At 39.7% G+C, this 14838-nt stretch overlaps 1 protein-coding gene across 6 annotated transcripts in view; it reads left to right on the top strand.

Annotated features, from left to right (window-relative positions):
• NEK5 (NIMA related kinase 5) overlaps window positions 1-14838 on the top strand; it is a 62467-nt gene that overhangs the window by 4456 nt on the left and 43173 nt on the right. For all 6 annotated transcript variants that reach the window (XM_040266997.1, XM_040266999.1, XM_040266995.1 and 3 more), the window contains exons 2-4: window positions 132-270; window positions 6718-6814; window positions 12804-12901. In XM_040266997.1, the coding sequence (XP_040122931.1) occupies window positions 154-270; window positions 6718-6814; window positions 12804-12901 (312 nt within the window). In that variant the 5' untranslated portion in view covers window positions 132-153. The remainder of the gene's footprint in view (window positions 1-131; window positions 271-6717; window positions 6815-12803; window positions 12902-14838) is intronic.

Genomic DNA, 14838 nt, shown 5'->3' with positions numbered 1-14838 from the left:
CCGCAAGGAAAGTTAGATGATGTAGTCTTGGCAAAATTAGAATGAAAGTTTTAGCAAAACAAGTTCTGTTACATTGTAGTGGTCAATTTTCTGACTTCATGTGCAATAAAATTTCATTGCTCTCATTTCAGGTAACTCCATGGATTGGAGACCATGGATCAATATGACATGATTAAAGCCATTGGGGAAGGTGCCTTTGGGAAAGCGTATTTGGCCAAAAGGAAATCGGATAGTGAGCCCTGTGTTATAAAAGAGATCAATTTTGAAAAGGTAAAGTTAAGAAGTTACAATTCCTGTTCATTTTCAGTGCTATATTCCGCTGGCTTTTAATCCAATTTGACAAGGAAATGCATCTTTTTCTTTTTTTTTTTAAACGAGTATGAGTGAGTTGACTTTTGTTTGTTCCGTCTTCTAAATCCATCATCCAAACAGCAACCAGTGATCTTGTTTTTATTTAAAATTTTTATTTTACTTTTTGGCCGCAGCTGTCATCATGAGGGATCTTGTTTTCCCCCACCGGGAATTGAACCCGTGCCTCCTGCAATGTAAGCAGGGAGTCTTAATCACTGGACCAACAGCGAAGTTTGAAATGATTTTTTTTTTTTTCAAAAGAAAAGAAAAAAACAATGTTATCACCCTGTCTACTATGGTACTCCTTACAGTGATAACATCTTTTTTTAATATCCTATGGCATGTCTCTGGGAGGCCCCTCCTCCCTAGCTCTGACTCCTCTATTTTGCACAAGGGTGGTGCATTTCCTCTGTCACTCCTAATACAGGTCACCTCCACAAGGAGACCTTCCCCAAACATCCTATCTACGACAACTCCCTGACTTTAATCACTCCTTATCACACCAGCCTGGTTTATTTTCTTAGTAGCATTTACAATGATCTGGGATTACTCTGTTCATTTATTTCTTATCTGTCTCCTCTAGCATGCAGAACCATGCTGGCACATAATATTGCTCAAGAATGTTGCTCAAAAATATTTATGAAATGCATTGAAGGAATGGAAGGAAACCATATATTATTATTAATCTGGTATTTTTGGAGAATAATTAAGTATATTTAATTTAAGAGGAATTATTTTGGCTAAATTCCCTAGAAACTTTTGCTAATTAAGAAAATAGTACGTGTAGAATGGCCACCTGATGTGAACAGCGGACTCACTGGAAAAGAGGGCGCCTGCATTCATTCTTTCCCTGATGCTGGGAAAGATAGAGGGTAGAAGGAGAAGAGGGCATCAGAGGACGAGATGGATGGATGGCATCACCGATGCAATGGACGTGAACTTGGGCAAACTTTGGGAGATTGTGAGGGACAGGGAGGCCTAGGTGCTGCAGTCCATGGGGTCACAAAGAGTCGGACGTGACTGGGCGACTGAACAACAACACGTGTAGAATGATGCAATTTTTGTAAAAATATATGCATTCTCTCTGTATATAGGTATGTATATTCCCACAGATATATTCCCATAGGTATAAGAAACATACTAGATGTCTCATCTAGATGGAATATGGGGTTATGAGTAATTTTTGCCTTGTGCTTTTGTATCAGTTCACTCTGAAGATTAGTTTTGACAGCCCTCTCTGATTTGTTCACAAATTTCATTTCAACCTCCTCTTCACATCCTCTTCTTTTTTCCTACATACAGATCCCTCCCACTCCAGCCTCTGTGCTTGCCCAAGGGGCTCTTTCTTCCAAGAAGGTTTTTGCCTGCCCAACAAGACTCGACTTGTTCAGGGCTGAGCCCTAGGAGAGTCTCCAGGACTTTCCCACTCTAAGTAATCTCTCTTTCTTTGTCAACTCCATAGATTTTATTCTTAATGCTGTTATGATACTGAATGTTTTCTACTTTGCTGTGCTTTAGCTGTTTATTTTGTATCTTCTCCAAACTTTATGCTCTTTGCAGGCAGAATCCATGTCTTTTTCATCTTGGTATTCCAAACAGCAGCTAAGAATGCTTCGCACCAGCAGCGGTTCAGTAAACCCTTATTGGATTGATAATTCAGTGCATAGATACTTGCAGGCCTTCTAGCTCTATTGTTAAGCTGGTACATACTTTGTTGTTGCTGTTCAGTTGCTCAGTCGTGTCTGACTCTTTGCAACCCAATGAACTGCAACATGCCAGGCTTCCCTGTCCTTCACTATATCCTGGAGTTTGCTCAAACTCATGTTCAGTAAGTCGATGATGCCATCCAACCATCTCATCCTCTGTTGCCCCCTTCTCTTTTTGCCTTCAATGGATCTTTTCCAATGAGTTGGCTTTTCAAATCAGGTGGCCAAAGTATTGGAGCTTCAGGTTCAGCATCAGTCCTACCAATGAATATTCAGGGTTTTTTCTTTTGGGATTGACTAATTTCATCTCCTTGCAGTCCAAGGGACTCTCAAGAGTTTTCTCCAGCACTACAGTTCAAAAGCATCAATTCTTCGACCCTCAGCCTTCTTTATGGTCCAACTCTCACATCCGTACATGACTACTGGAAAACCCATAGCTTTGACTATACATTCTTTTGTCAGCAAAATTATATCTCTGCTTTTTAGTATGCTGTCTAGATTTGTCATAGTTTTTCTTCCAAGGAGCAAGTGTCTGAGAAATTATCAGTTCAGTTGCTCAGTCGTGTCTGACTCTTTGTGACCTCATGGACTGTGATGCCATCCAACCATCTCATCCTCTGTCGTCCCCTCCTCCTCCCGCCTTCAATCTTTCCCAGCATCAGGGTCTTTGCCAGTGAGTTGGTTCTTCGTATCAGGTGGCCAAGTATTGGAGTTTCAGCATCAGCATCAGTCCTTCCAATGAATATTCAGGACTGATTTCCTTTAAGATTGACTGTTTGGATCTCCTTGCAGTGCAAGGGACTCTCAAGAATCTTCTGCAACACCGCAGTTGAAAAGCATCAATTCTTCGGTGTCAAAAGCACCAGTGTTAAAAATTATAAAACCATTTAAATTCTAAGTAAAGAAAAAGCCATGTGGGAGGTGAATCTTCTATAGAAATATATATTAATGAGTTTTTAACATCTCTGTCATTCTTTAGTTTATATAATTAAACAAACTGACTTTATATATTTCTAATAGAGCACTGAATTTTTTCACTCATGAAGACCCTAGTCTCCATGCTGTAAATAAGTAGGATTTATATGAGGGAGGCTGTTCTTATCATTGTTTTCCTGCATCTCTTTGTGTTATCAAATTTGCCTGGCAACATCTTTGTCACAGAATTAATATTTATTACTTCTTCCTTTCTACCCTATTGTAGTTTTTCATTCTTATCTAGAGAAATTTACATGTCTTCTCAGCTCTCCAGCATCTCTCCATGAAACAAACTCTAGACTCCAGAACTTAAATTGCCAATTTTTTTTAACAAGTACCAAAATGCTATGTATTTTCTCTTATCATCCTACCATTATCAAGCATATTCTTTTATATCTTGCCTTCAAAAATGTATCCTTTTTATTGTAGACATTAAAATATTCATTGAAGAAATTTTGAAAAAACTGTAGGGAAAAATAAGACTATTTAGAGGAAAATAAAAAATCACAACTCCTCTCTTTATCACTGTTAACATTATGGTGAACTTCTCTCCAGGCTACTTTTAATGCATAAATGTACTTATAAGTTATTGGATTATATTAGAATGATTGATGTCATGTTGGATATACTCTTTTATATCAGCTTTTACCCTTAGTATATTGTAAACATTTTCTCATTTCAGTGTTTTCATGTAATAAAATGTTCTCATACAGTAACATCAAATGTTTACAGTAGTAGTGGACACCTAGCATAAGTCATGTTATCTCAAGTGTGTTACTTATATTAATCTATTTAATCCTCACAACAACCCTAAAAGGTGGATCTCGTTATTCTCATTGTTCAGGTGAAAGGGCTGGGGCTCAATGAGGTTAAGTGATTTGCTTACTGACCAACAGACCCTTCTCACTCTTTCCCTGCTCTTTCTGCTGTAACACTGTTCTTCCCTGCATTGTTGATGACTGCATAGTGTGACATTAGGTTCAAAATATTGTACCATAATTTATCTAACTCTTTTTCTATTTTCAGATAATTATATTACTTGATTTTTTTGCTATGATTAAATGGCATTTAATATATAGAATAAGTTACTTTTCTTAAGCAAACTGTGTATTTATGTTTATCTACATGTACATTAAATAAAAAGGTCTAACAATTTACAGCAATTACTTTTAAGGAATCAGTAGGAAGGAGAGGGGGAAGTTTTAACTTTCATCTTATTCATTTCTATCTGACTTAAAACATTTTTTCAAATCATAAGTATATATTGTTAATTGAAAACTAATAATAAAAAACCTAATAGTAAAGCACTGTAATGAAGGATTTTGTATGAGAACATTTGGGGACATACATTTCTGATTATTTTATTTGGATAAATTTCTAGAAGCATTAATAAGTTAAAAATAGGAGCATTTTAAAGTCTCTTTTAGACATTAAAAAGTTGTTTTCCTGGAAAGATTTTTACCATCTTATATAAATATTTACCCCAGAAATATACGAGTGCCATTTTCTGCTTTCTGGTTAACTATGGGTATTAACATTCTTTTGTCTTCACCAATTTCACAGATGAAACATTATATTAAATTTTGTTTTAGTCTTTTTTCTTCTGACTACTGAGTGAGGTTGAATCTTTCTATTTCTGATCTTGAGAGTTGTCTAGTCATGTATTTTCCCATATTTCTATTGGCATACATAGTTGCTTTTTTTTTTATTATTTGCCAGAACTCCTTAAATGTTATAAATACAAAAATCTGTCATACATATTGCCAGTATTTTTACCTAACTATAAAAATGCAGTTCTATGCCTATGTTTTCCTTTCAATTTTGTTTATAGTATTCTTTTGAAAAAACAGTTGTTATAAATTAATGTAGTTAAGTAGCTAAGTCTGTTCACCCAGTAGGCATAATTCAGTTATTTTTATTTTGAAATTCATATGTACTAATTATGCAATTTAAATAGGGGAGAAAGATACTGAAGCTCAGAAGACTTAAGTAATTTACTGAAGGATACATAGCTAGGAGACAGTAAAGCCTGGATTGAGAATGTTAACTTTTTTGTTGTTGTTGTTAAATCTAAATGAGGATGAGAAATCAGGGAAGTTACACATTATGTGTGAGCCAAATGTTGACAGTCACTACAGAGAGAACAGTGGAGAGGACCAGTGACTCGGAGGGTAGGACAGCCGGACCAGAAGTCAGCGTAGAAATGATCAAGTATCAAGAATGGGGAAGAAAAGGTAGAAATGAGATGTGGCCACTGTCACTGGCACCAAAACATTTTAAAAATATTGTCCATAGATGAGTAATAGAATAAGAATATACATCAGGGAGTGAGGGCAGGAGAGAAATAGGTGAGGGAGGTTAAGAGGTACAAACCTCCAGTTGCAAAATAAAGGAGTTATGTGTATGAAATGTACAGCATGGGGAACATAGTGAGTAATTATGTAATATCTTCATATAGTGACAGATGGTAACGAATGAAGGTCACTTTGAAATGCATAGAAATTTTATTTATTTATTTATTTATTTTCTCTGACACGGGAAGGGGAACTCACCGGAGAATGAAACGCTGCTGAAACCAGTAAACTGTGCTCCTCTGATGAAATGCATAGAAATTTTAAATCACTATGTTATGTGATGAAAACTGACATAGTGTTATAGGTCAATGAGATCAAAATTGTGGTATGGGGAGGGAGAATTGGATGAAGGTGGTCAGCAGGTACAAATTACAGTTATAAGATAAATAAGAACTACAGACGTAATGTACAACATGGTAAATACAATTAACACTGCTGTTTGTTATAAATGAAAGTTGTTAAGAGAGTAAATCCTGCAGTATTGTCACAAGGTTAAAAAAATCATTTTTGTATTTCTTTAATTTTGTGTGTATATGCAATGATGGATGTTTGCTAAACTTATTGTTCTAATTATTTCATGGTGTGTGTAAGTCAAATCATTATGCCATATACCTTAAAAGTATACAATGCTGTATGTCATTATATCTCAATAAAACTGGGAGGAAAGGTAATAATAAAAAGCAAATTCATTAGTTTTTTAAAAAGAAAAGAAAATTTATCAAATCGAAAATGAAGTCACAAGAGACAAATTTTATTTGAAAACGAAAAATGTAGTAATCTTAACATACAACTTTACTGGTCTGACTTATGTGATGTGTGACATTTAATTTTTTTAGATTTCATTTGTTTCTTCTCAACTGTGATTGCTGCTGGAACGTTGAATTTTTTTTTAACCAATCCTTTTGCTGCCAAAAGATAAATATTAAAATAACTTTCCTTGAGATGACTAAATAATTGACTCTTTGTGACCCCGTGGACTGTAACCCACCAGGCTCCTCAGTCCATGGGATTCTCCAGGCAAGAATACTGGAGTGGGTTGCCATTCCCTTCTCCAAAATAATTGACACAGTACACCAATTCAACTGAGCTTATAACACAGCAGAACTTTACCAGAAATATTTTCTTGTTTCTGATTGTCATTGGCAAACCGTTGACTAGATACAGAACACTCTTAATTCTAGAAAGGTCATTTCCTGCCATTGAGAGATCAGTTTCAGAAATGCCATTAAAAGTCAGTGAAATCCTGGAGAATTTTTGATGACAGTGAGCAGAAAGCCTATTCATGAAAGCAATTATCTTTATAGACTACTTTGTCTCTTAATATAATTTAGATGCCCAGCCAAGAAAAAGAAGCTTCCAAGAAAGAAGTCATTCTTCTGGCAAAGATGAAACATCCCAACATTGTAACCTTCTTCAATTCATTTCAAGGTTTGACTTCTTATATTCTTAAAGTATTTTAATTAAGTGTCGGCATGTAGATATCCATATAAGATAGGATCCTGAGAACTGTGTATAAATTAATTTCTGTGACTGGATTCATTGTCCCACTTACTTAAATTTATTTTTCATCATCTTGATTTATACTCTGCTGAGTTTTTGTAGACAGTTTTCCTAAATTTCCTTAAGTTTTCCCACCTGTCTTTAATTTTTTACTCCCTCAAATAGTTAATAATGGTTGTCTTAGCTTTGCTGCAGTAAGAACTTCCAGTGGCCTACAAGAATACCATCTGTGTCTCACTCATGTTACATGTTGGCTGTGGTTGAGGGGGGTCTTTTTTATGTTTTAATTAAAAAGTTAAGAACTTTTTTTGTCCACATCACGTAGCTTATGGGATCTTAGCTGTCCCAACCGGAGATCTTCCCAACCAGGGCCCACTTCAGTGAAAGCACCAAGTTCTAACCACTGGTCTCGCCAGGGAATTCCCTGATGGGGATTTTAAAGCTGAAGGAACAGCTCAGATAGGAAGCAGGCTGTTCTGAACAAAAGGGCAGGACACAGAGCCCACCACGTCCTCACTCTCAGAGCCCTGCTAGCATGTGGCATGCTTCTTACCTCCCCCATGTGCTCGAATTCTGGGTGCAAAGCAGACACTCAGCCAACCCTGAGGACGGGCTGATGCTGGCAGAGGGTGCGCTGACTCAGAGTCCTTGTGTGTCCAGGGCCAGTGAATGGCGCAGTGCAGTCCTCTTTCAGAGAGGCAGCCAAGCCGCTGGCCAGAATAGAGGAGAAACTTGAAGGACGCAAGCCTTCGTCTCTGTGCACCTGAGTACATTTCTTCTGCCTTCATCCGTTACTCGACTCCAGAGGTTAAGAAAAAAACAAACAAAACAAGCAATGGTCAGAGACCATTCATTCACTTAACAAAAATTTACTGAGTGCTTACTGTATGCATTTTTCTAGGTACCAGGAATACATCCGTGAACAAAGAAGACAAACAAAAATCCCTGTCCTTTGTGACTCACACTGTAATGGGAAGAGACAGACCGTAAACACAGGCAGCATGTCAGGTGTTTCAAGGCTGTGTCGGGGCTGTATACGCCCACAGTTCACCCAGCACCCAGCACGGGGTGGGGTAAGGGAGTGGGGCAGTGTGTACTTGAATTCAGAGGTTGGAAGTAGTTCATGGAGCAGCAATGTTACCTAGATATCTTCAAGCACCATCAGGGGTGTATTAATAAAAATCAGTACTTTTTTTTTTTTTTGCTTCACTGTGGCATGTAGGGCCTTAGTTCCCCGACCAGAGATCGAACCCACACCCTTGCAGTGAAAACGCAGTGTCTTAATCACTGGACCTCCAGGGAAGCCCCAGTCAACAAAATTTAAAAGCTATTTTTTAAGCTTCTGCACTCTGCGGGGCACTGTGTTTCTTACAAATTAAACCACTGCATACAAAATAGCTTTCTGCGTTTCTTACAAATGAAAACTGGGTACAGCCTCTAAAAGACCGCTCAGGAAGTGTCTGAGGTCTCTGGGAGTCGACAGTACACAGGAGCAGGGAGCCGAGTTGTATCGAGTAACTTTTAAGGGGCAGCCACTGAGTAAGGTGCCCTCTATTCCTGTTCATTGGTTCCTGCACTGACACCGGACGGCAGCCTTCCTTTCCCTCACTCTGTGGGTTGTTTTTGTGGCTCTCTCTGTCTGGTAAGTCTCCACTCATTGTCAGGCCTTCTCTGAGAGCACAATCCAAGCTACAGTCCCCTGTGCGGGATCTTGCCAGCGCTTCGGTACCGTGAATGTGTCCATTCATGTACAACGTTAGGAATTGGTCTAATATTTGTCTCCCTTTGAGACAGTAAACAGAATGGATTCTTTTGCTCACCACTTGCTCCTCAGCATCTGGCACATAGTAGGTGCTCAGGCACATTAGTGGAATGACTACTTGGGCTGCCTGGACCATTTAGGAGAGTGGAGTCTGTCCTTATGCCATGCAAATTGGACATTTGAGGCTGGTTTACGCTGGATACCCTTATCAAACGAGAGGTCATTTTTTACAGCATCAGTAATCTTTGCTGACTTTGTTTATGTTGTAAACCTAAACTTTCTTATGACCCCCTCTTCCTTTTCATAACTAGAGCACCCCTGTGTTTAGGAAAACCAGGGCTATTGTGATGCCTTTGTGTCTTGCCTGACAGATTATTGGAACTTGAAACACTGAGCTTGTCTGAAAGCCTCAGAAGTCTTTGTAACACCTGGCTGTAGAGAGTATGGGGAAGGCCTTTGTTTATCTTCCAACAGCTCATCTCTAAACAAAAGAGCCACGGCTCTAGTACATTACATGTTTGTCAATGGAAAGTAGAAGTTTTTATAAGTTTGAGGCAGCATGAGGAAAATAAGAAGAATGCAGTAAGATTTTCTTAAGGCTAAATTAAAAAAAAAAAACTTATATATGTATTTATTTGGCTGTGCTAGGTCTTAGTTGCGGCATGTGAACTCTTAGTTGAAGTGCGTGGGTTCTAGTTCCCTGACCAGGAATTGAACCTGGGCCCCCTTCATTGGGAGCTCAGAGTCATAAGCCTCTGGACCACCAGAGAAGTCCCCATCAGGCTCAGTTAATTCCACTTAAATTCCTTCAGTAAATATTTATCAAGTACCTCTAATAGGCTGAACACAGCCTGGGTCTTGGGGGTAAATCAGTGAGCAAAATGGGTCCACATCCCCACACTGCTCTTTTCTGTTGCTGTATAACCAGCGAACAGGAATGTAGTGGCTTAAACAGGCGCCGCCCAATTTCTCTAGCTCTTCCAGAAGCCTGGGCGTGGTTTAGCTGGATTCTCTGCACAGGGTCTCACATAGTTGAAATCAAGATGGTAACTCTGTCTGCAACCTCCCTCACCCGAGTCCCAGAGTTCTCTTCCAGCCTTAAGTAGGTTGTTGGGAGATTTCATTTACTGCACTTGTAGGCCTGAGATGTCGGCTTTCTTGCAGACTGTTAACTGGGGGTGGTCGTCTTCTGCTAGAGACCAGCCTCCCTCCCTGTCACGTGGCCCCTGCAACAGGCCCTCTCCAGCATGGTGCCTCTGTTTCTGACTCCTGGCTCCAGATTCAAGTGGCGCTTGTGATTAGGTCAAGCCCAGGTGTATAATCTCTTTTTTCTATTAACTCAGAGCCAGCTGCTTAGTAACTTTAATTATATCAGCAAATCCCCTTTGCTATGCAATGTGACCTAATGATGGAGTGATATCCCGTATTTACAGGTTCCGTTCTCACTCAAGGGGAGAGAGTTCACAGAGTGTGTGCATTAGGGTCATCTGAGAGTTCTACCTGCTCTTCAGCTGTGGTGTTCACATTCCAGGAGTAAAATGAGGGGTATTGTGTGCTAGGTTGCTTCAGTCGTGACCGACTCTTTGCGACCTTATAGACTGTAGCCTGCCAGGCTCCTCTGTCTGTGGGATTCTCCAGGCAAGAATACTGGAGTGGGTTGCCATTTCCTCCTCCAGGGGATCTTCCCCACCCAGGGACCTGAACCTGTGTCTCTTATGTCTCCTGCATTGGCAGGCAGATTCTTTACCACTAGTGCTAGACAGGCAATAAATGTTAATACAACTATAAGTACATTATGTAGTTTGTTTTTTAAAATTATTTTTTAAAGAATATATTTTACTGATATGGCCTCATGGGGTCTTAGTTGTAGCCTGTAGGATCTTTGATCTTCATTGCAATATGTGTGCTTTTAGTTGCAGCATTTGGGCGCTAGTTTCCTGACCAGGGATTGAACTCTGGCCCCTTGCATTGGAAGCTCAGAGTCTTCACCACTGGACCATCCGGGAAGTCCCTGATAACCCCTTTGAAGTTGATTTGAGCTACTTGAAAGAAAGAGGTAGCAAATGATAGAATGTGGCAAGAAGAGTCTGACATTTAGTGGATACTCAAATAACTACAGAGCAAAATGCTAGAAAGATTAACAGTTGGTGGCAAGCCTGTTTTGTGCGATTCCTTTATTAAGCTCCTTCCATGTGCCAGGTACAGGGAATGCAAAAGATCCAAGTATGGAGTCTCTCCTCAGGGAACAAACCAGTGGGAGAAACAAACAAATTAATAGAAGTCTTTAACCTAATAACGGAGAAGGCAGTGGCGCCCCACTCCAGTACTCTTGCCTGGAAAATCCCATGGACAGAGGAGCCTGGTGGGCTGCAGTCCATGGGGTCGCTAAGAGTCTGACATGACTGAGCGACTTCATTTTCACTTTTCACTTTCATGCATTGGAGAAGGAAATGGCAACCTACTCCAGTATTCTTGCCTGGAAAATCCCAGGGATGGGGGAGCCTGGTGGGCTGCCGTCTATGGGGTCGCATAGAGTCGGACACGACTGAAGTGACTTAGCAATAGCAATAGCAATAACCTAATAAGAGCCCATCTGATAGTTGTTTGGTAAAGAAAAACCTGATGAAGCAGAAAACCATAAAAACTTATTTTAATCTGTAAATGCATGATCATTTGTCAGACTTTTGATGTAAGATCAAAGCCTTGTCTTTGACTATGAATCCACTTACTGGAGTTCTGAGTTTTCTTTCTTTTATAGGTGCCCGTCATCTGCAATTTATAATTTCCGGTTTCTGTTCTTTAGGTGGAGTAAGAATTCACAGATACTCTCTCTGTGCACATTCCTTTGAAAGCTTCCCATTTATTTTCCATTTGTCCCACCCAGCATTGAGCTTAATGACTTTTTTTTCAAGCAACTCACTTTTACTGGGTCCTTCACGGCATTCAATGTAGCTCTTGTAGAAATAATCATGTCTTTTTCCATTCATCTCTCATCACTTTATATAAAAATTACAATAACAAGTATCAGTTCAGTTCATTTCAGTTGCTCAGTCAGGTCCGACTCTTTGTGACCCCATGGACTACAACACGCCAGGCCTCCCTGTCCATCACCAACTCCTGGAGTTTACTCAAACTCATGTCCATTGAGTCGATGATGCCATCCAACCATCTCGTCCTCTGTTGTCCCCTTCTCCTCCTGCCTCAATCTTTCCCAGCATCGGGGTCTTTTCCAATAGATTTGGGAATGCATGCAATGATCTTGGTAAGAATCAGTGAGGACAGAGGGAGCAGAATTGAGTCCAGCACCATCAGGGAAACCTTGAGCAGCAACAGTCATGCAGGGTGCCCAGCAATCAAGTGTGTAGGTCAGGCAGAGGCCAGTTAAAAGAAATTTGACTGGGGCTTCCCTGATGGTCCAGTGGTTAAGAATCCGCATTGCGATGCAGAGGATGCAGGTTCGATTCCTGGTTGGGGAACTAAGATCCCGCGTGCCGTGGAGCAACTAAGCCCACGCACCACAACTAATAGGGTTGAGCACTTTGGAGCCCATGTGTCCCAGCTAGAGCGTCCGTGGGCCATAGTGAAATTCCGAGTGCTGCAGCTAAGACCTGACTCAGCCAAATACATAAATAAAATATTTTAAAAAGAGTGTCACCAGTATTCAACAGTATAAATAAAAGTTTCTACTTCAGTTTAAGGGGCTGATCATTCTTTTAGCGTTGTTGAAAAAGATTCACAGCTGTTGTGTTACAGCCCATTTCCAGTCTCACATTTATTAAAAATAATTGCTCACATTTATTGAACTCTCATTATGTGCAGATATCGTTGTAAATATGTGATGCGGATTAACTCATTTAAAGATGAAGTGAACAAAGATAAGGCGATCCCAAGAGGAGTGTCTACATTATTATCACCATCTGACAGATGAGATAATGAAGCCCAGAAAAATTAAAATAACTTTCCCAGAGTCACAGAGCTAAGAAATTTAAGTGGCGAAGTGGGATTAGAGCCCAGCCCATCTTGATTCTACAGCCAGTTTTTTGCTATTATATTCTGCATTTTTCTGTTGCATTCTCCACCTTCTAGAACTTGAAAGGCAAGTAATTAATAAATATTTGAAACCTATCCAGCATCAAATGATGCCTTTTTTTACAGAGAACAACAGACTGTTTATTGTGATGGAGTATTGTGATGGCGGGGATCTCATGAAAAGGATCAGAAGACAACGGGGAGTGTTATTTAGTGAAGATCAGGTAGAAACTCTTCCAATTTCCCTGTTCATTTATATTGGGGATTAAATTTATAATTTCATAAGTAACCGATTGTGTTTATATGAAGCATGATTGGTGGAAGAGAAACTCAAACTATAAACATAATGGCTTGGTATTTTTTTTTACACTGTCAATATTCATTTATTTTTTTCTTTTTCTTTTTATCTTTTAAATTATGAAAAGTATGAAAAAACATTTATAGGGGACTTGGAAAATACAGGGCAAAGTTACATATGGTCCTTCTATATATTATTAATACAATTATCTTTTTTAATAGATACATTAAGATTTTTAGTGGGAGTTTCAATATCAAACTCTCAAAAATTTATAGAATGAATAAACATAAAACTGGAGGATATGGCAGACCTGAAAAGCACCATGAACCAATTCAACATAATTAAGATTTATACAATTTTCACACAATCAGTTCAGTTCAGTTCAGTTGCTCAGTCGTGTCCGACTCTTTGTGACCCCAAGAATTGCAGCACACCAGTCCTCCCTGTCCATCACCATCTCCCGGAGTTCACTCAGACTCACATCCATTGAGTCAGTGATGCCATCCAGCCATCTCATCCTCTGTCATCCCCTTCTCCTCCGGCCCCCAATCCCTCCCAGCATCAGTCGTTTCCAATGAGTCAACTCTTCGTATGAGGTGGCCAAAGTACTGGAGTTTCAGCTTTAGCATCATTCCTTCCAAAGAAATCCGAGGGCTGATCTCCTTTAGAATGGACTGGTTGAATCTCCTTGCAGTCCAAGGGACTCTCAAGAGTCTTCTCCAACACCACAGTTCAAAAGCATCAATTCTTCTGTGCTCAGCTTTCTTCACAGTCCAACTCACACATCCATATCCATACATGACCACTGGAAAAACCATAGCCTTGACTAGATGGACCTTTACTGGCAAAGTAATGTCTCTGCTTTTCAATATGCTATCTAGGTTGGTCATAACTTGCATTCCAAGGAGTAAGCGTCTTTTAATTTCATGGCTGCAATCACCATCTGCAGTGATTTTGGAGCCCAGAAAAATAAAGTCTAACACTGTTTCCCTATCTATTTCCCATGAAGTGATAGGACCAGATGTCATGATCATTTTTTGAATGTTGAGCTTTGAGCCAACTTTTTCGCTCTCCACTTTCACTTTCATTAAGAGGCTTTTTAGTTCCTTTTCATTTTCTGCCATAAGGGTGGTGTCATCTGCATATCTGAGGTTATTGATATTTCTCCCGGCAATCTTGATTCCAGCTTGTGCTTCTTCCAGCCCAGCGTTTCTCATGATGTACTCTGCATAGAAGTTAAATAAGCAGGGTGACAATATACAGCCTTGACGTACTCCTTTTCCTACTTGGAACCAATCTGTTGTTCCATGTCCAGTTCTAACTGTTGCTTCCTGACCTGCATACAGGTTTCTCAAGAGGCAGGTCAGGTGGTCTGGTATTCCCATCTCTTTCAGAATTTTCCATGGTTTATTGTGATCCACACAGTCAAAGGCTTTGGCATAGTCAAGAAAGCAGAAATAGATGTTTTTCTGGAACTCTCTTGCTTTTTCCATGATCCAGCGGATGTTGGCAATTTGATCTCTGGTTCCTCTGCCTTTTCTAAAACCAGCTTGAACATCTGGAAGTTCACGGTTCACGTATTGCTGAAGCCTGGCTTGGAGAATTTTGAGCATTACTTTGCTAGCATGTGAGATGAGTGCAATTGCCCGGTAGTTTGAGCATTCTTTGGCACTGCCTTTCTTTGGGATTGGAATGAAAACTGACCTTTTCCAGTCCTGTGGCCACTGCTGAGTTTTCCAAATTTGCTGGCAGATTGAGTGTGGCACTTTCTTCACAGCATCATCTTTCAGGATTTGAAATAGCTCTACTGGAATTCCATCACCTCCACTAGCTTTGTGCCTAGTGATGCTTTCTAAGGCCCAC

Source organism: Oryx dammah, unplaced genomic scaffold (genome assembly GCF_014754425.2).
Source record: "Oryx dammah isolate SB20612 unplaced genomic scaffold, SCBI_Odam_1.1 HiC_scaffold_24, whole genome shotgun sequence".
NCBI lineage: Eukaryota > Metazoa > Chordata > Mammalia > Artiodactyla > Bovidae > Oryx > Oryx dammah.
The sequence above is the reverse complement of the archived record's forward strand: the minus strand, read 5'-3'. Positions and strand labels throughout refer to the sequence as shown.